Source organism: Ammodytes marinus (genome assembly GCF_949987685.1).
Source record: "Ammodytes marinus genome assembly, chromosome: 18".
Taxonomy (NCBI): domain Eukaryota; kingdom Metazoa; phylum Chordata; class Actinopteri; order Uranoscopiformes; family Ammodytidae; genus Ammodytes; species Ammodytes marinus.
Window position 1 is genome coordinate 16,355,543 of NC_137222.1, and position 21,658 is coordinate 16,377,200.

A 21,658-nucleotide genomic window follows, 5' to 3' on the forward strand; every position below is an offset into this window, starting at 1 on the left:
CGTATGTAAAGGCTAAACAAAAAAATGTTGCCTGCAGCTCATTCTAGAAAGAGAGCGAAAAGAGGCCAGAGACAAAAGACGTCCTATGTTTGCGGGATGAAAGGATGAAAGGATGAGGGGGTGAGCGAGGAGAGGAGAGGAGAGGAGGTGGTAAGTGATGGTGGTGGTGTGCTGCTTGTGCACAATTTGTCAGCAGAAGATTGAGAGAAAGAGAGAGAGGAAATGCAACAAAAAATTTGATGAATTTAGAAGATTTTTTTTAGTTTTTATTTCATATTAAAAACACGTCTCAGCAGAGAGAGAGAGCAGTAGTGGACTGGTGTTCAGGGCTTCGGCAGCGAAACAACTCATTCAAGAAAAAAATATTTTTTACCAACTGGAGTGATGGGAGGCTAGCCCTTCGGTGGACCTGGATATACAACTAACACGTGTCCCTTCCCCTCTTCTCCTTCTTCTCCTCCTCCTCCTCTTCTTCAACTTCCTCTACTCCGTGGCTCTCCTGTCTCGCTCCGACATGTTTTTCTTCCAGCTGGTGATCATGTCCGGCACGGTGTTGTTGGCCTACTACATGGAGTGCACCGACTTGTTCAGCGTGCACGTGCAGGGCTTCTTCTGCAACGACGCCGAGCTGATGAAGCCTTACCCGGGCACAGAGGAGAGCAGCTTCATCCCCCCGCTCATCCTCTACTGTGTGGTGGCCGCCGCTCCAACCGCTGTGGTGAGTACACACAAACATTGTATGTGCAATTCACCAAAGTGTTTAAAAGGTGCTACGAGGAACTTTTTTTTATTAATATTTCTGAAACGGTCTAATTTTTCCCTTTGATGATCATAAATGACATGGTACAGCAAACGAGACCATCAGTGCAAATAATTGTATTTTTGTAAAGTTTTTCTAAATATCTTTGTCATGGGAACGCTCACCCAGAAACTACAGCTGGCGTGGTACAAACACTACCGCTTTTGTGCAAAGGGGGTGCAAGAATGAACACAAACTGGAAGTTCCTCGGGGCACCTTTTTAATACGGACAAAGAAAAATGTATATGCCATGTGCTGCAGTGTAAATCGCAATAATCAGATAATAATAATAATAATATGTTTATTTGTATACCACCTTTCAAGAGCAGACAATGTCACAAAGTGCTTCACAACAAATGCAAGAAACATACATAAAAGAGCAGAACAGCTGACATTACATGCAAATGTAAGCTAAAATGCAGCAAAAGGGAAGGGGTGAAACAGTGTAAAAATGTGGATCTTAAGCTGTTTTTTTTTACAAACATGGAATGCTTGTGTTTATTCAGGCTCTATTACTCAACCTTCGTGCTGTTTTCTCTTGACAAAGCAACCGTTTCTTCACTGCTAACATCTTTCGACATTTGAAGCCAATCATTTACAATTAATACATGCTCCTGACTTAGCCTAACATGACCTGCCTTTGTGACAGCATTTCATAACTGCACATTACTTACGCATGTTACTTCACTATAGACCTATATGTTATATATATACATAGAGGACATTGGGAAACATTTTTATGGCAAACTGTCCTACTAAAGAACACCATTTTATATATTTTCATATATGTGTGCTGATAAGAAAGGTATCATAAACTTTTGTTTTGCTGCATCATACTACAAAACTCAGAATTAAATGTACCAGTGAAGTGTAATATAACATAGTGAGCAGTGTACGTGTGATGCATGTGGACAATCATGCATCAACATCGAGTCTAAGTTACATTTGACTCAGATCCTTTGACAGATACTCTGTCCTTTGATGGCTGTTTTGAGTATGTCCATACTGTGTTTGGAAAGGGACTACAATAGAGCATACATAAACCAGACAGTGTTTATGCAGTTGATTTTGAGTGATCGGTTGATAGACAATATTCTCCCATAATTCAATTCCCAGAGGGAAATGGGGGAGGTGGTCAAAAGTGGGACAAACTTAAACATAAATAGTGGGAGGTGCTGAAACGGGTCCAGAAAGAAATAGGCTTTACATTCCTGAGAAAAAAAGAAAGACACGTTGCTGTCTCTTTGTCAAATGTAATTAACCGTGACACTCTGTAGTTGCAATTTGTTTAGCGTCCGACATTGCACAAACCGTACCCATTTCCTGTCAGTATTAATACTATTCCGGTATAATTGCTGCTTTTACACGAAGCAGTGACGATTATTATAGAATAGAATAATCATGTACTGTAAGAGGGGAAAGCATATTCAGATTATTTGCTAAAGTAAAAGTAGCAATGCCACACTGAAGGGTACAAGTAAAAGTCCTTTATTGAAGTATCTTAGTACAACAACATGTACTTAAAATATCAAAATTCAAAGTGATCATTATCCTAAAATTGTCCCTGTCTGTGTTTTACTATTATTTATGTTCATGGATATGACTGCTGCATCAATTTGTCACTTGCATTTTACTGCTGTAGTTCTAAACATTGCACATATGAAGTTCAAAATCACCACATTTCGAGATACATGGATGTCACTCCACACGAAGGGTATGAAAACTTGTAAGTGGGAAAAGTAACAGATGTAGTGGAGTAAAAAGTAGAACATTTGTGATGTATAGCAAAGTTAAAGTATAAAGCTGACACATAGAAATACTCAACTAAAAGTACAAGTAGCTTGACTTTGTACAGTGATTGAGTATATGCACTTTAATACATTCCACCTCTGTGTCTGCTAGTATGGGGTTGGAACAGGCTCATAATTAACATTGCAGAGAACCTACTGACAGGGATGGGCCTCTTCCACTGCATTAGATTAGCGCTGGTCATAGCAGGAAAAGCACAGGTGTAATTAATAAGGTTAACGATGGCTCTGTGGCTGTTAGTGAGACCTCGTTAATGTTATCAGTTATCAATTGCAGTGTAGCATTGTCTTCTGTGAAAAGGATCTATTGGAAATCTTTCCCGAACACTTGACCAAACCATGGCAATTGTCTGAATATTATAATAAGATTTTAATTTTAAAATTTGACTGACAGTTGAATATGGCTACATTGTGCTTTGCTGTTCAATCGCTTCATACAGTAGTAGTAGCAGCATGCAGCCACCAGGTGTCAGTCTTGCTTCGTGCTTGTAGACTCCAACCCAGCACACAACCAGACCTGGCACCATATGTCTCCGCCCCCCCCTGGGTCAGTTCATTATTAAACCCATGTCAAATATTTTCTGAACACCTCCTGGAGAATATTTGCATGTGTCTGTGCAATATTATAATTCATTCTTTGGCAAATGGGCCATATGTGGAAGAGACGATGTAATCCTAGAATGCAGACAGTGTGATTCAGTGTCTTTGCATAGTAAGAGACAGGCTTTAGTATAGTTTAATAATGCAATAGATAAATGTTAACGGCTGCAGTAGTTCAGAAATATATATATATATTAGTTGTAAGAGAGTTTATAAAAAATCAATTCCAGACATCAATTTTGACTTTAGTGCACAAGTAACGACTGTATAATCAACGCTTTGATGTGAACTAAATTATTCAAGCTTCAAGCTTCTGAAAACCTAAACTTTAAGATTGCATCAAATGTTTTTCTCTTCATCATCAATTTGTTACTTTAATTCAATCAAGCACACTTTTTTTAACAAGAAAGTACATCCACTACTGTAACATGTATAAATGTTTAAGTGTGCAACACCTAAACAACATGCTTTATCATTTGCATTTTGAGTTGGTGAGTGTTGTCTGTAGTTATTTTATGTGTTCTCAAAGCCACTTTATTTCAACAACATATTCCATTTGGCATGTACTACTTACTAAGACATCAAGGTGTTGAAGTGGTCTTTCCTCTGTGTGCATGCCGTGTATTTTTACATTCAGCACATACTTTTTAAATCATATTTTAATTTACAGAGTGGCAGGATTCAATTTATAAACTATATAAATTATAAGATTCTGACAATCTTCTCACCACAGTTAAGCATTTGAAAAGTCTAGAGCTGCAACGATTAATCAACGAATCGATTATTAATTGATTATTAAAATAATCGCCAACTATTTTGATAATCGATTAAAGTAATTTTATTAAAAAATGTCCAAATTCTCTGATTTCAGCTTCTCAAATGTGAATATTTTCTGGTTTCTGTAATCCTATTATGACAGTAAACTGAAATATCTGTATGGTTTGGACATAACAATACATTTGAGGACATCAACATGGGCTTTGGAAAATTGATCAACATTTTTCACTATTTTCTGACATTTTACGGACCAAAACACTAATCGATTAATAATCGATTAATCGAGAAAATAATCGACAGATTAATCGATTATCAAAATAATCGTTAGTTGCAGCCCTAGAAAAGTCTAAACATATTAAAGGGAGAATGTCTTAATATTTTAACGTCATTTAGTGTTAGAAATGTCACATCAGTCCCTGTTCTTGGAGTATCTGAAGTCATGTTCTATTCAATTCTTCACAGCAAATCAAAAATGTAGTCTTAAGGTTATGAATAGATAGTAGAGTACCATTGAAAGGCTGTAGCGGTGAATTATTGTACTGTTGCCATTTTTTTCTTTTACATCTCAAGTTCCTCTCCAAACAGATGTCTTCCTTACTTGATTACAATTTCAAGAGGCACTCAATCAGTGATGTGATTGTTAAAGATGTCTTGTCCACAAACACACGCCACCCATTTATCTGTAATGAGATATTACTATTCTGCAGTGTCTTGTTGTCTTCCTGTCTTACCGTCTTATTAGTGTATTATCTGTGACATTTCCTTGGTGGCTCTCGGGGTGGGGAAGGAGTAAGATCTGGTATTATTGTCACTATCGATGGAAGAATAAAACAAATCCTGTAAAACCACTTAATTATAGACTCCCTGTAGCCAACTGGTGTGCAGATGCATTAGCTGTCCCCAGCGACACACACACACACACACACACACACACACACACACACACACACACACACACACACACACACACACACACACACACACACACACACACACACACACACACACACACACACACACACACACACACACACACACACACACACACACACAAAGATAGTATTTGCTACTGATTTGGAACAATATATCTGTGTGCAGTTTTGTGCTCACTTGTGAATGATTTCTTCACAATAAGACAATAAATAGGTATGTTATTCAATAGTAATTATAAATGATTAAAAAGTATAAACAACAACATGTTTGTAAGTCTTAATACAAAGCTTATATGGAAGTGCAATTTCATAGTGTCTGATAGTGTACTATCAGATTTTCATTTATCTTTTAAAATTGAAGTACAGATCTATAGTTTCTACCATAAGTTATTTTGTCTCTTGCGGTTACACATTTACCCTTTTTTTATGCGTTTTAACATAAACTCATTACATCCTACTAAGAAGAATCCCTACTTCATTAATCCTCCTCATCTCTGATCACACAGCTCTCCTTAGAGAGGGCAGTGTCAGCTTTTTCAGGTTTTGTTAAACACTGCATGTCGCTTTTTTTTTCTTCTCTCTGTCTGCGCATGTTTTCCCAAACTTTTTAACCTTGCCCTTTTCCAGAATGCTGCGTCAGGTGCTTAGAACTTGCCCTGGACACTGTATATCACTCTGTCGCCACATGCGTCATAAACTGTGAGGAGTGGCCAATCAGAATTATTGATGACATGGCTGGGATGTTGGCCAATTAGCAAAAGAGGCAGTAATTTATGCGGAATGTTCCACATGGCCGGAACCAATGGGAGGAGGGTTAGATTGGGTTGTCACAATTTTGACGGTTCATAAACCTGTTTGGCCATGGACAGGGCATTAGAAAGGCAGTCCTTCACACTTCATAGTCAAGCTTGGATCCAATAGAGACTAATGCCGATACATATAAGGCCTTGTGCGGTAACCACTTTAACTGATCTCATGATACACATTCTCTAAAGGCTGATAAATAGCACAGGACGGTGTTGAAGTTAATCATAAAAGCCTTTTAACCGTGTCAGTTTAGGTCCTTGATGGCTTCATTCACTTCCTTTTGTGTCTTGGTTGCAAATTGACCAGCTCATTAAGAAGACAATAAAAAAATCACGAAAAGGTTGTTTACTGTACATATTTACACGTCATGAAGGGAATGTGTTTCTGTGAGCAAACACTTGCCTGTTTACACCTCCAGCAGATATGGAGGAACATCAGCATGTATTTTGAAGTTAGTGTTTCTGGCAACCCTATGAGTGTAAATTCAATATTCACAAGCTGTTTAGCTGGTTTTATGTCTCCAATGACTCCCAAGGGAAATATTTGTGTCTAGATCTATTTATATTGGTGTCTGCCTCTACTGCACAGGCATGGTGGTGGTCACTGGCTTATTGCTCCTGAGCTTTGACCAGGGCATGAACCCATTGCCCTGATGAAATCAGTCAACAGACAACCCAAACATTCTGATGACATTATTACATTACATTACATAAATGTGGGATCTTGCTGCGTTCCTCTATTATATTTTACATGTTTGTTATCACTGTAAAGGGAATACAGTTGAGTTTGGGCCTGGACAAAACATCTTTGGGAACTTGTGATTAAAATGAGTTACCATTTCTTGATATTTGATATAGAATAACATATTCATTAAAACAACATATTTGAATAATTTGGCAAAATCACACAGTGGGATGCAGATTAAACACATTTTGGTTTATTTAGGGCTGTCTATTAAGCAAACTCTTATATTTGAATTGCATTACATTTCTGAAAATGAACTCAACTTGAACTACTGAGTTTTGTTTGTTTTATTCAAATTTGAAAAGATTATCACATACAATCAACGGCTTCTAAACTGTAACAGTTTTCTGTCGCCTCAGGCTGCACGCTTCATGGTTTTCTGATCACAAATCTCTGTATTTGGCAGACAGACAATATGATGGAACAAAACGCACCATGAATCATTTATGGTTTGCCACAGTGAAAACGTTATGAAACGGGCAACAAAAATTGGTACACCTCCCTGTCATTTTAATATCAAAGGTATAGTATTGTATGGACGTTCAAGGGCATTCCGGACCTGAGCTCCAATACATCTTTGGATTGGTTAGCATAATTAAGATAGGCCATATCAGACACATTACGAATTAGAAGTAGGCGCCCCACTAAAGACACGTTCTATGTGTGTCTGTTCAACTTTCTTCTTTCTTTGCTCAGAAACTGTACAGTGTCAGTGGAATGCCAAGTCTTTTTCGCAGATTTCTGACATGGCACATATTGGAGATAGGTTTTAGTCAGTTAATTTCAGTTTCTTATGACATTTGTATAAAGGACAGTGGGTGTTACATGGGTTGAACTAAGAGCATCAGTCAGTGTTAAATAACCTTTTCATAGCTGAGTCAGACTCTGGTGAGACAAATCGTTTCAGGGCAATTACATAGTTGCTCGAAAATGTCATCATTTAGGAAAAGTATGTGAAAAATAACTCACTGGAAAGCAGCATTCAAATGACAGGATCGGAAATGAACTGCTTTGAAGTTATTTAAAAAAATTAAAGAGCCAATAACTGACCTCCTGCACTTCAATATTTCATTGTGTAGTATACACAGGATGTTTAAAGAGGCCCATTAATAATTTAGTTTACATTAGGCTTATTAGTTTTTCCTTTAAACAAACCAATATGTGTAGTCTCCACTGATATTATGTTAGCTGTTATACCTTCCTTTGTGGCCATGGCAGAATACATTCTGATGTGTCACAACTGCTCAGCCATAACCAAACTACCTAACACAAGTTTCCTGCCTTGTGTGGTTCCAGTCTATTTGAAGATAAAGGCCTTTTTGTAATGTTATGTAGCCTTTTGAAAAGCGATGTTTCTGGGTTATTATGCATCAGAATATGTGATTTTCCCATCACAATGCATTTGATGATAGTTCCATTTGGTATTTGCATTCTCTATGTCAGTCCTCCTTGTGCTGTGCAAAAAGTGTTTGAAAATAAGAATCTAGCCTCCTTCATGATAACACATCCAGACAGGACTTAATCAAGAGCACACATATAAAAAAAAAACCTTTGGACCAGTTTTCTGTGACTGCTGTCAGTCCCCATGTTGTCGTTTTTTTTTTTAGTTTCTTTTAGCTTTCCCAACATCACAGAATCTGTCGCTCTCACTGATTGTCACCACAGAGAAAAGAAATAGATTAGAGTTGCCTTCACAAAAACAGGTTGATGATAAAAAAAAAGTGTGATTCACTGGGGATGGAGGAAAACAAAGGAGTCTTGTTACCTGTCCTGAGGCTCAAAACAACAATTTTAAGAAAGCACACACACACACACACACACACACACACACACACACACACACACACACACACACACACACACACACACACACACACACACACACACACACACACACACACACACACACACACACACACACACACACACACACACTCACACAAGCAAGCACACGCACTCACTAGCTCACTAGGCCAAAATCACATGCACACATAATGCACTTTGTCCACACTTCCTCTCATAAACACACACACACATTTTTAGAGCAAGCCTGTATCACCCGAGGCAGTTGGCAATGGGTTTTCATCTTGTGTGTCCGGCAGCGGTTTTTCCATTAGACCTGATGTAAGGTCCACATTAAAATGGACTCGAAGAAAGGCTGTATTAAGACACAGTGGTGTATGTGCACAGTACAGACGCGGGGGCAAACACATCCCTCTGCTCTGTAATGGTATATGCCTAACTTTGTTTTCCTTTTTTTTAGTTTTGTATTTTTTTCACCCCCTGCCTCTGCTCTTGATTGTGTGCGTGTGTAGATCTTCATCGGAGAGGTGTCCATGTACGTGATGAAATCGACCAGGGAAGCCCTCCTGGCCCAGGAGAAAACCATAGTGACGGGAGACTGTTGCTACCTTAACCCCCTCATCCGCCGCATCATACGCTTTATAGGTGAGACAATGAGAAGTGTCAAAAACTGTCCAAATGTCATTCATGTTGATGGTATCAGGTGGCAGCTGCACACCACCCATACAAACTCCATCATGAAGAAAAGAGCTAAAACAATATCGGAAATATGTGTGTGTGTGCATGGGATACAAATCCAGTGCTTTCATTTTGATGGTAGCCCCTTTTTAAAGGGTATGTTTGTATTTTAATGGAATAGACTGAACATTAATTTAAATTTTGTTAAAGGTTAAATCATGAACAATATTCTAAAGCGACATTTTTAAACTTGGGTTATTACTGAGCAGTACAGTACAACAACATCTTATTACACATTAAAGAGACACTTTTATATTGTTTTATTTCTTCATAACTAAAACTAAACTTAAAATCATCCACATGTATCTTTGTTTGCTCAGTGAGTTCGTCCCGCCCCATTCTAGTGGAGGTCAAAGCAATTTTTTTTTTGGCTCGGTGCATCACATCAGTGCAACTCTACCACACTTCATACCATTCATACCACACTGATGTCAAGTTGCTTCAGTTGTCTTCAGTCTTTGATTCTGTGTAGCTTCATTTCAAAACTCCACGAGCCCTGTTCATAACGTTAAGAGCTAAGTAAACCATGTGTCTGCATCAACGTCAACATGATTTCTTTGGCACAGTCTTTTTTTTTTAAAAGTAAGCTCCTATAACCAAGCAGGAAGCAACATGCTGTGTATCACGGCTAAGCTGACAGCTAAATGTGCGCGCTGCCAGTCACCTGTGAGGGGAGCTCCAATGCAAAACAAGCTACCAGCTGGGACACTTACTGTGAGGATTCAGAGCTGGAGTCTTTGCTTTTTTAAGATTATCTTGTTCATGAAAAAACATCTAGCATTATGTAAAAAGGACTTAACAAAATAATTCATATAGGGTACAAAAGAGTGTGGCACAAGCATCATACCAACTTTATACCAACCAAGGGACTCTTACCGATCCTGCAATTGAGAATTACAGCACTATCATACCATCCCGCCTCCCTCCAATGCCCCACCCCCTCATTCCCATCCCCGGTGTTTTATTTTTTTTGTTGAAGAAACTTTATTTACACAAGCAGACATTCAACCTACTGCCTCCGTGCACGCTCGTGAGTTATATTGTAGCGGAGGAAACTGGTGGCTGTACCGGTACCGCGCTGATCTGCTTGTATCACTGGTTTCCCTTCAGAGGTGTCGGCCAGAACACCACTTATGGCCAAAGGCGTCAGATTATAAGCATGAGACTAGGAGAGGAGGAGTAGGGTTTTATCCGCTCTTTATTTTCCTTCTTTCACAGACACAGCATCATATAGATCGCGGGAAAAGAACAAAGGCTTAAACTCCGCTCGTGAGGAGATCGTTAGAACAGCTGTTGCCAACCTCGAATCGCAGCCGTTAATAACATGCAAACTATATTATAACAGCGATCGGGACTGCATGTACATACTCGCACACGGGTGATTCACATTTAAACTCAGATAAACACGTTTCCATGTGGAATGATCGCTTACTGCGGCAACTTGCATGCTCACACATCTGACCGAGGGAGAAGAGAAAGGAAACTTACTAAACAGACTCTCTGGCCGACTGACGTCACAGCCCTAACTGACTGCCATCCACACACTGAACAAAACACATCTTAACACACTGTAAGAAATAACAACACTGTAACTTATGAACGTTGGGGCCTTTTCTACAATGGTCGCTACTCGCTACTGTCTGCCGTGGAATCAAAACAGACCCTCTAGTTGAGAATGCGCCATACAGAAGCAGACGGCAAACAGACAGGTCTGTCGGCCAATCAAATCGTTCGGTCCGAATAATATCATTAGTTGAAGTTTTCACAAAATATCATGAGATTGAAATCACTGTTTGTTTTTACTCCTGGTGGGTCTGTCTTGCATTTTAGAGTGTCATTACCTTATTAATACCATTTTAACCTAATCCAAAAAAAATGTAAAAATGCATCAAAGGTAAGGGTAGCTTTAAGGAAACACAACCTGTAATAATATATTAAATACATTATGGAATCAGTCATTTTTATTTTGTTCTTTAGACAATTAGATGCACAGTGAAGGGTGAAATGAGGAGAGCTTTAGAAGATGGGGTTAACAAGGTCGACCACGGTGAGAATAGCAGTAAAATTCTTTCTAACCAAGCTCGTATGCAGTGTGTCGCCTCATTTGTTGCCTGTAGAAGCACACACCTGATTGTGCCATTCAACCAATATAGAAATACTGGATGCGTGGTAGCTGTAATGAGATCTGTGGAGAAAGCATGATGAATTCGCTGCTGGGAACAGTGGGGGTAGCCTTACGTGATGATGCGTTTCAAAGTAAAAGCCAGTGTATTCAGTAGGTAATAGACTTTGAATTAAATGATCCAAGGGCAACTTATAATGGGCTTTGTGTGTGGTTGGCCAACAGTTGCAAACACCTGTGAATAAAATGATGTTCATTTTCAGTATAAATCACATATAAAGCTATTTCTAAGGGGTGGGGGAAAAAAAGCATATTTTTATCGAGGAAAGAATATTGGACCGTTCTGTATTCCTATCAGGTTTAAATACAATTTGAAATGTGTGGCGTAATTGGCAATGGTTGTGTCAGGTTGTTCATCTGGTTTGGGCCGACCACGCCATCTGCTTTGATTTCAAAACTTAATATAAGGTAGGTGAACTTGGGTAAACTAGCTCACTGATGATTTTTCGTTTTTTAAATACAGCAAACCGGCATGACTGAACAGATTTCAGTAATTCTTCAGTGAAGGGGAGCCAATTGGGATCAAGTCCAGCTGTCATGCATTCACTGCAGCCTTCTCTGAAACTGCATTGGCCACGAAATAAGAATTTAATCTAAACATCTTCGTCCAACATGTTAGATAATATACGGGCTGCATATGAATGTGTGCTTTCTTACAACATGGTGACTTATACGGTGTATAAATCGCACACCTTTACCTCTTTTTTCTAAAAGAGCTTACAAGACATTCATCTGCAACCTTTTGAGATATATATATATATATATATATATATATATATATATATATATATATATATATATATATATATATATATATATATATATATATATTTTTTTTTTTTTTTTTACAGCCACCTTTGCACAATCGTGGAGTTTCGAACTGGGCAAACTGACAGACTCTGTTCCCGTAAAGGAGGTCGACTCCTCTGGCATAATCTCAACTCTATTGTTCATTTTTAAATAATATCCCTTCAACTTATGAAACACTCATCAGAAATTAATTAGGCAATTCGCATGATTTATATTTCCGTCTGTCCGGCGAAAAATATCTCACATTTGTAGGAATCGTTGAGGCTCTTAGTTTCTCCTCTCATCTCTCACACACTCACACACACACACACACACACACACACACACACACACACACACACACACACACACACACACACACACACACACACACACACACACACACACACACACACACACACACACACACACACACACACACACACACACACACACACACACACACACACACACACACACACACACACACACACACACACACACACACACACACACAGTCTATTTCCCCTCGATGCCCTTCACACAATAGTGTCCCTGTACCTCCTCACAGGCATCCCAACCCTCCTGCTCTTCCCCAGCCCTCCCACCCCACCCCACACCCGCCGGATGAGAATACAAAGCAGAGTAATTTCATGGCTAAGCAGGCCAGATAATCAGCAGTCATATTTCACAGCAAAAGGAATGCAGACTCAGACACTGGTCATGGCTTGGTGGGCTGAAAGTGTCAGTGTAATCATTCATATAAGATGCAGTTTTTTTTTTCTGTGTGTTTATGCAGGTTTTTTTTTACTCTACCTTTGTCGATTCTTTTTTTTCCCATACTCCATTTAACCTAATTTGATTCAACATTTTATTTATCTTCTTAATATTTAAGGTGGAGTCTTGAGATTCCTGAGAACACTTGTACAATTCACTTTGTCAAAATCGGGTGAATATATTGTATCATCATGGTCCGCTAGCTGTCCGTACTGTGTGTGCGCTGAAGTAAATCCAGTGTTAATACATAACCTATCGTGAGGATATTCTTATTTTGAGAAAAAAGTAATTTTGACAACAAGCATTCTCCAGAATCGCTGACTCCACCTTTAGGGTAACCAAGTTGTCACATGGATTGTACAATTCCAAATCAATACAATTGTAATGCCTTTCTTCGATCATTCCTATATCCAGTGACAGCACATACTCTTATTCCGCAGTCCACCATTTTTTTTAAATGGAATAAACGTCAAGCTAATATTCTGGTGGATTTAGCTCTATATGGTAAATGGACTTGGACTTGACTTATATAGCGCTTTTCTAGCCGATTTTCTCAGCCCCAAAGCGCTTTACATATCTTACCACATTCACCCATTCATACACACACTCATACACCGATGGCAGTAGCTGCCATGCAAGGCGCTCTCTGAACCATCGGGAGCAATTTGGGGTTCAGTGTCTTGCCCAGGGACACTTCGACATGTGGCGGGTAGGCGGGGAATCGAACCTCCGACCCTGCACTCCAGAGGCAATCTTCCTACCCACTTCGCCACTGCCGCCCAAATATCTTAATGACAGTTGGAATTATGTGCCAGAAGAACTGGGAGCAAGATAGTCACCGCCCGGTGTAATCCCGGATATAAGGCGATTGCACCATGATGCACAGTGTACATGTGTGTGTGAAGCAAGGAAGGCTTTTGTCCTTCTGTGTTAACGTTTCTTTTGCTGTGGCTGTGTTTTTTGCAATGTGCTATACATTCTCATTGTGTGTGTGTGTGTGTGTGTCTGTGTCTGCGTTTGTGTGCGTATCTGTGTGTACCCCAGGTGTGTTTGCCTTCGGCCTGTTTGCCACAGATATCTTTGTCAACGCGGGCCAGGTGGTGACAGGAGGTCTCTCGCCCTACTTCCTGTCCGTCTGCAAGCCCAACTACACCGGCACCGAGTGTCGCTTCAATCACCAGTTCATCGTCAACGGCAACATCTGCACCGGGAGCCCCGTCGTGGTGGAGAGCGCCCGCCGCTCCTTCCCCTCCAAAGACGCCTCGCTGAGTGTTTACTCCGCCGTTTACCTGACGGTGAGATGAAAGACGTGGATTTACTATAGGGACTTTAATGAATTTAAATGTCGGCATCATGCAGACAGAGAGGTTTAAACAATGGGACATATTTAAAGTAGATTTCATTTTTTTTTTATAACTGCTGAATTGAAAGATGAGCCGGCATTTGTTGCACAAAGAATTGCTTGTATAGTTGTATTCAAAATTATATCATGAGAATAACATACTTAATTTATGTCTATTTGCATAATTGTTCATTAAGATAATGTGTTGCTTACTTAAAATCAGTTCCATCTAATTGAGTGCAAAAAAAACAAATGTTTACATTCTCCTCTAGATTTTCTTCAGCTCAACATGAGCACACTTAATTAACAATCATTGTCAAATGCACTTGTGATTACTCATTTGGGACTGGATATAATTGGTTAACATATTTAGATATTGGTGGGAACACATTTTGGAACATAACAACAACAACACCCAAGCAATCAGAGATAATTAGATGTGTTTAGCCCATGGACCTATCACAAAGCCTGGTTTAAAGCCTGGACTGATTTAAGTACTTAGCTAGATCGGCAATTTAAACAGACTTTGAATGAAAATTAATAAGTATAGTGTTAGGGTGTTACAGTACATAGCATCTATGAGTCTTTTGACAGGGAAACTGGCAAGGAGGGACTTTTGAAAATATGTTCAGGAGTATTCATTCCAAGCATAGGGTGCTTTCATACAATTTGCTGGAGGAACACATACAGAATGGCTTTTTGAAGTGCAGCTCTTTGGTATCAGAGAGGGCAGCAGTGCAAATATAAAAGGTAAAAGCTGACAGTTTTACCTTGACTAATAGTAAGAGCTTTGCTTATCAAGTCAATCTTATAAACTGTTTTGTGGAGAATTATTTGACTTTCATGATTTAATTTATTCTTTAACCGTTTTGTCACGCAAGCGAGGCTTTTTTGCTCCCACAAAATGTTAAAATATTGAATTCCGTTCCTTCTGAAGGCCGTCGGTTGCACTGCATGACATCGCTTCTGTTCTTGTCTGCCAAAAGAGAGGTAGCTGGGGCTCTTGTTAAACCTTTGGGACACAGTAGGATAATCTTTTTTAGAATTTGCTCACAGTCTTTGTTTATTTATTTATTTATTTATTTATTCTTCTTTCCCCTTCTTATTTTGCAGATGTACATCACCAGCACCATCAAGACCAAGTCCAGCCGCCTGGCCAAGCCGGTGCTGTGTCTGGGCACGCTCTGTTCGGCCTTCCTCGCCGGCCTCAACAGGGTCTCAGAGTACAGGAACCACTGTTCAGACGTGGTGGCCGGATTTATACTGGGATCAGCCGTCGCACTCTTTCTGGTGAGGACGACTGGAGAGTGAAACGTTCAGGGAAAGTGAGGGAATGGGGATTAGAGGAGAGGAACAGAGAAAATGAGTATGCTGTGGTGGATTATTCAGGTCATGGCATTTCAATTCTGGTAGTCATTTCCAACTTCATTTTGGAACTGACCCAAACCAGGCATTAAATGATTAATTATTACCTAATATTAACGTCTTAAAGCCTTTGGAGACCTGGTCTAAAATAGTAAAAAAAAATCAATATATGATATCAAAGGCAGGTGTCTTAATAAGCTTTTAAATAAATCTTTTAAATGTTCATAAATATTAACGTAGTTCAAAGAAACAGCTCTTTTACTGTCTAGATCGTTTTGCAGGACTGTGTGGGCGTGGCTGTATCAAACAATCTCCATGGCAACAGTCATTGTTTTTATACAATGTTCAGGCAGGAGAACGGCTGTGATTGGTTTAAAATAAGTTTTGTGTGATAAGAACCAGCGCATAGCCCACCTCATCTAAACTGAGTTTCCGTAAAGTTTATCAAACTTAAATTCTTCCATAAATTTTTGTTTAGTTTCAAGGTTAGCTGTGTATAAATCCAGGCATGTCTAATGAGGTCCTACACACTAATTGGGTAAATATTAAAAAAGTATGTGGTAGACATGATAGTTGGAGAGGCTGTTAAACAGGATAAAGTAGGTTTTACACTGAGCTTGAAGGAGGTTCAAATATACAGGTGAGGTTGGGCAGAGGGGAAAAAAGCAGGGATGGACTAGTTGATTGGGAGAAGGAGGAGAAGAGAAGAAAGGAGAGAAGCTACTGAGGTGATTTCAACTGAGATGGGCACTCACTCTGGGTTTGAAAGAGCTCAGTGAGGGGTGAGGGTGGAAGGCAGAAGAACAGAAAGTGAGAGGAAAGTTGAGGAAAAGACTATAGTTGTATATAGTGGTCGTGTTTAATTCAGTGTTGTGATCGATTCCTGGTCTTTGCTCCAGAGAAAGAGAAGGTATCTTCTTCTGTTAAGGGGTCTAGTTATGCGTGTTATTAAAAAATAGATGACTCAAACTTGCCTAGGAGATAACATTACATACGGCGGGTATTGCGTTTGTTTTTTTTAATCCACCCTGACGATTCTGTGGACCAATCAACGGGCTGCTGCAGTGTGCGTATCTACACCCTCTTGGGATTGCTTGATTCCCCCAACAAAAGGGTGACCAAAATAGTTACGGTATACAGTTCTTTTGGTACCCTTCCCAACTTTGAACAGTGGAAACACAAATGATTGCGCGCTGTGTCGTGCTGTACCAAACCGAACTGTACCGCTCAAAGGATACAAGGCTGTAGAATTTAGATCAGCCTCATGTGGTGTGTTCCTCTGAAAAAAAATGCCTTGTTAAAATCTGATGCCGAGTTTTAAAATAGAGGGTGGTGATTACGGCTGAAACCCTCAAGCTGTGTGTGGGGTTGAAGCAGGAAGACCATGGGGAGAAAGAAAGGCTTCGTTACACGTAATTGCTGCAGTGTCCAGGGTGTCAAAGTGAGAAGGAGAAAAATATATATATATATAGAGAGAGAGGGAGAGAGAGACACACACACAGACAGAGAGGGGGAGGGCAGGGACACTATTAGTATTAGTTAAGTAGCTCCTGGTGGCAGAATTCTATGGCTTTCTCACTCAAACAAAGAAACCCACTAACATGGACCTGCTTCTCCGCAGCCATTTTTTTGTGTTTTTAATAATCAATGGCATTTTCAATAGGATATCATCAATATGACTAGCTGGTTCACATTTTTTAGCAGCTGTATTTACTGAGGATAATGATTGGAAGGGGACACTCTGGGCTGCTTTCCTTTTTGTTAAGAACAAATTTGCCAAAAAAAAAAATCTTAGACAATGCCAATACACACTATAAAACACTCTCTAAGCGGTCATCAGTCATATTCAAGGTAGATAACACTTACTGGCCGATATGATAGCACAATACAAGCCAAATATACCCTAACACGAGAATGAACAAGGCTTGGAGTCTACAGCAGGGTCGCGGCTCTGTGAGGCTGTACTTAAACAAAGTGGTTCTTTGAGCCAACTGCTAACGCCAGCACATTAACATGCTCCTGGTGACAATGCCAACAGGCTGATGTTCAGTAGGTATAATGATTATCTTGTTCACCATCCTAGTCTGCTGTGTTAGCATGCAGGGATTTTCGAAATTAGCCACTGAACGCAGAGAACAGCTCTGATGCAGATTGTCATTCATTTTGCGGGTGCTTAAAAACCAAAGAATTGGACACATTAAATAGATTTAAAAGGATCCTCATTGTTCAGATATGCAGGGCCTACTCATTACATGTTTGTGCAGAGATAGCACTAGTGCAAGATGATTGCTTTAAGACCCGGTAAGCCTTCAATGATTTACCCATCAAATATTTCATACATTGAGTGTATGATCCCCAGGGAAAGATGAACACAAGAAAGTCAATTATCACCTCAGCAGCTTTGCATCTTCTTACTTCCAGCTTAGTATCAGCAAACCATGAACTGTGGAGGACCGCCTCCCTCTTACACATTTACTCAATGGTGCCCATGAAACTTAAAGGTGAAGTCAGCGATTCTAGAGAACGCTTGTTGTCAAAATCCCTTTTTGTAAAAATCAGTGAATATCTCCTCACGATCAGCTACCTGTCCGTACAGTGTGTGCACTGTAACTGCTCCAGTGGCCCCCCCTTTGTTTACATATCCGTTTACAGAGCCTAGGCTGTGTATTAACACTGGATTTTGTTTTCCAGCGCAGACACAGTACAGACAGGTAGCGGATTGTGAGGAGATATTCACAGGCATTCTCCAGAATCGCTGATTCTAACTTCAACGTAGTCTTTGTCATCTAAAGAACTGAGGCGATTTGATGGACTGCTATCTTAAGGGGGAATTAATGGTACAAAGAGAGTGTAACAAAGCAGGTATAGCTCAAATCCCTGTGCTATCAGCGCTCACAGAGAGGAGATCTGAATGGACTCGTCAGACAGCAGCTATATACTTTTGGTCTTACGTGAGGTTTGTCCTCTGCCAGCGGATTGACGGATCAGTTGTTAAGCACTTGGTTGAAGAGCTGCAGCACCATGTCGCTTAAATCATGAGACAGAGGTGTCCAACCAATCCAAGATGAAAGTAGAGGCCCACGTTGACGGCCCCCGCCAGGTCTTACAGAAGCTAAGCCCCTTGAAATTTAAATGGCATTCAATCTAAAACCTCCAATTCAAGGCTTTCAAGATATGTAGCATTGCCATATATATATATATTATCTGACATATCTGATATGTTGCAATGTGAAATAAGAGTCCAAGTCTTTTCTTTCCGTCTCATTTTATGAAGATTTAAAAAAGAAATGAAGCATCAAGCTATTTCAATCAGGACCCACTTCTTTGATACAAAGAATTCCTGTGGCAAGAAAAAGTGTGACTTATAGTTGAAAGCTCAAATCAGATTATTCATCATTTCAAAAGGAGCACGGATGACGGGACACAATAATGCAGTCCTCTGTCGTCTTTGAGGATGTGCTTTAGTTGGGTGAAAACCAAGAGAGAAGAAAGCATTCCGAAATGCACGGGAAAGAAGCTGTGAGGGTTGGAGCTTTTTGGAAACTTTTCATGTGAAAACAATAGAAAGGAGTGTTAGGGTTGAGTTGAGGGCACATGAGCCTTATCAACTTGAACTTGTCATGTTTCTTGTGATTCTTGTTTGGTCTGGGAGCACAAGAGCCCATGAACTGCCACACATAAGGAATCCTTGAGCTTCCTCCAGCAATACAGTGCCCCGCTTCATTGTCTCCTTTGCCACTGCCTGAGGGCATGGTTGACCTGCAGGGTAGAGAGTTGGTGGGGAATTCTCCCATGGGCGGCCTCCTTTGATGGACTTTGCAAACGCACTAACCTTAGAGGTGGACATATGGGGAAGAAACTGAATGTACAAGTAACTGTAATTTACAATACATTGTTTAACAGACATATAAATGAAGAGCGGATGCATCAGTTCATTCATTGTGCCTGCCGGGCGTAGTGCCATGGCTCGGAAATGAACAACCCGAGACATCTACTTTGACTGCATTAAATGATGGCTGCATTTTGTAGACGCATACAATGTTTGATTGATCTTTCACACCCACATAAACTTATATAACAGCAATAACTGTTCTGCAGCAGAAGAGTATTGTCACATCTTCAAAAGGTCTTCTAGATCAAGGCTATTACTTCGGCGATGGTATTTTCCAACAATGGTATGATACTCCTTCAGATAACTGTTTTGTATATTTTGAGTAACACTCCTTTCTTATGATAAAGTAAACGGTCCTTTAGGGGCCAGATTCCTATACGCGTCCTTATATTTTATCTTAGTTACCGTAGACTGGGAGAGCATGCAGTGCTGTCTGACTGTATATATTATGTGTATGGAGTCTTTTTCAAGGCAATATTTTTAGCCCTGCTAGCTCCATGGCTCCAGGGATGACTACGTCAGTCTTTCGGCCATTTTTCATAGTTCCAAGATGATGAATTCTACGGACTGTGGTGACCCTGTGACTTTTTCTGTAGCGCCAGCGGCAAGCTGACAAAACCATTGTTGGATGGATTCGCTGTGTAATTTGGTACACGCATTCGTGAGATATGACCAAATGTCTGCAAAATGACATTTCCACCAGTCCAGCTGTTACATTGGTAAAAGTCCTAGTACTAAAACATCACAGCTGGAACAAACGCCCCCCCACTAAGAAAGAATCCTTGATGTTTCAGCTCAATGTCAGCCTGTCTCATTGTAAACCTACGTCGTTATTTAAAGTGGAGTCAACCTAATCCAATATCAGTGAATATCTACTCACAGTCCGCTACCTGTCTGTAATGCGTATGCGCTGACTTTTTTGATTGTGTTAATGCACAGCCTAGGCTCTGTAAATGTGTACTCAAACAAAGGGAGTTGGACCGAGTCCCTCAACACTTCTTCAACCAATCGGCTACAGGCAGCGTTCCTGACATGTGTAACAACAATGCTATTGGACAGGTAGTTAGTGACGACTGCTGTTGCCGGGGAAGGCTATTCTGGGGGCGGAGCATCTGAAGGAGCAGGAAAGGAGGGGTGTATTTCTTTTGGTGGTCAGTTCAAATAGTATCAAGCTGTCTGTCGTTTGGCTGACTACACCTTTTAATGTTGAACTGTCTTCATGCTTACATATTTTTTGTTATGTTGTTCCAGAATGCTAAAGACACATTTATATTGCATTTGTAATGCAAAGGACAATAAAGTGTATTATCCGATCCTTCTTTACAGGGTATATGTGTTGTGAACAACTTCAAAGGGGTCCACAGTGCAGCCGCCAAACAGAAAACTGAAGAGTACCGTGGTCTGCCCCTGATGACTTTCCCCCGCGTAGAGAGCCCTCTGGAGACCCTCAGCGCACAGGTACCGAGAAAACACTTAACCTGGAATCCTAGAAAACCTAATCTCTATGATGGACATTATCTTTCCCCATTAATTGGCAGAGCTCCCTCAACACCATGAGCTTATAAGCAAAAAATAAAAACCTTCACATACTTTGCATTTAGTCAACTGTAATTTGGTTTTTGTACTGCAAAGTGCTGTTATTGTAATGTACGTAAATGTCCTGCTTCAATCAGTGATGTCCTGCATTTCCCAGAATTCCCATATATAAACGGCAATCTTGTGTTTTCTTTCTTTTTCTTTCTTTCTTTCTTTCTTTCTTTCTTTCTTTCTTTCTTTCTTTCTTTCTTTCTTTCTTTCTTTCTTTCTTCACAAAGCAATGACACATGTTCAAAATACTAACATGAAAGAATGACAATTTGCACTACACCCCCTGTCCCATACGCACTGAAACACACACATAGAACCTCACAGAGAGCACTCTTGAAACTTGATGACAATGGTTTGTTCCTTCACACCCTTTCCCTCTCCTGTCTTCTTCCATTTCCTTTCTTTCTTATCTTATTCCTCCCTATCCTTCTACCGCTGCCTCCATACCTCCTCCCCATCTCCATTTTTTTTTTAGAACCACTCGGCATCGATGACGGAGGTCACATGACTAAGGGGGCAGCACCGGGTCACGTTTGCGTCTCCACAGCACTTCCAGACACAATGACGAGGGAACGCATGCCACGTGGCGCCGAATGCTTAACAAAAAACACTTTGATCTGATCTATCTGTTTATTTCACCTGGGGGACAAAAATGCACTGTGTTTCTAATGGTTCTCATCAAGTTGGGCTATGCTCAATACAACCTCCTAAGCACA

At 40.1% G+C, this 21,658-nt stretch overlaps 1 protein-coding gene across 1 annotated transcript in view; it reads left to right on the top strand.

The window, feature by feature from the left end:
• The window catches only part of plppr1 (phospholipid phosphatase related 1), a gene marked incomplete at both ends in the record, with an annotated part of 35,010 nt that extends 13,560 nt beyond the window's left edge, over nt 1–21,450 (top strand). Inside the window, 6 exons of the mRNA XM_080047335.1 lie at nt 530–718; nt 8,783–8,915; nt 13,801–14,051; nt 15,212–15,388; nt 20,682–20,813; nt 21,418–21,450. Of these exons, the coding sequence (XP_079903461.1) occupies nt 530–718; nt 8,783–8,915; nt 13,801–14,051; nt 15,212–15,388; nt 20,682–20,813; nt 21,418–21,450 (915 nt within the window). The remainder of the gene's footprint in view (nt 1–529; nt 719–8,782; nt 8,916–13,800; nt 14,052–15,211; nt 15,389–20,681; nt 20,814–21,417) is intronic.
• Between the last annotated feature and the right edge of the window lie 208 nt (nt 21,451–21,658).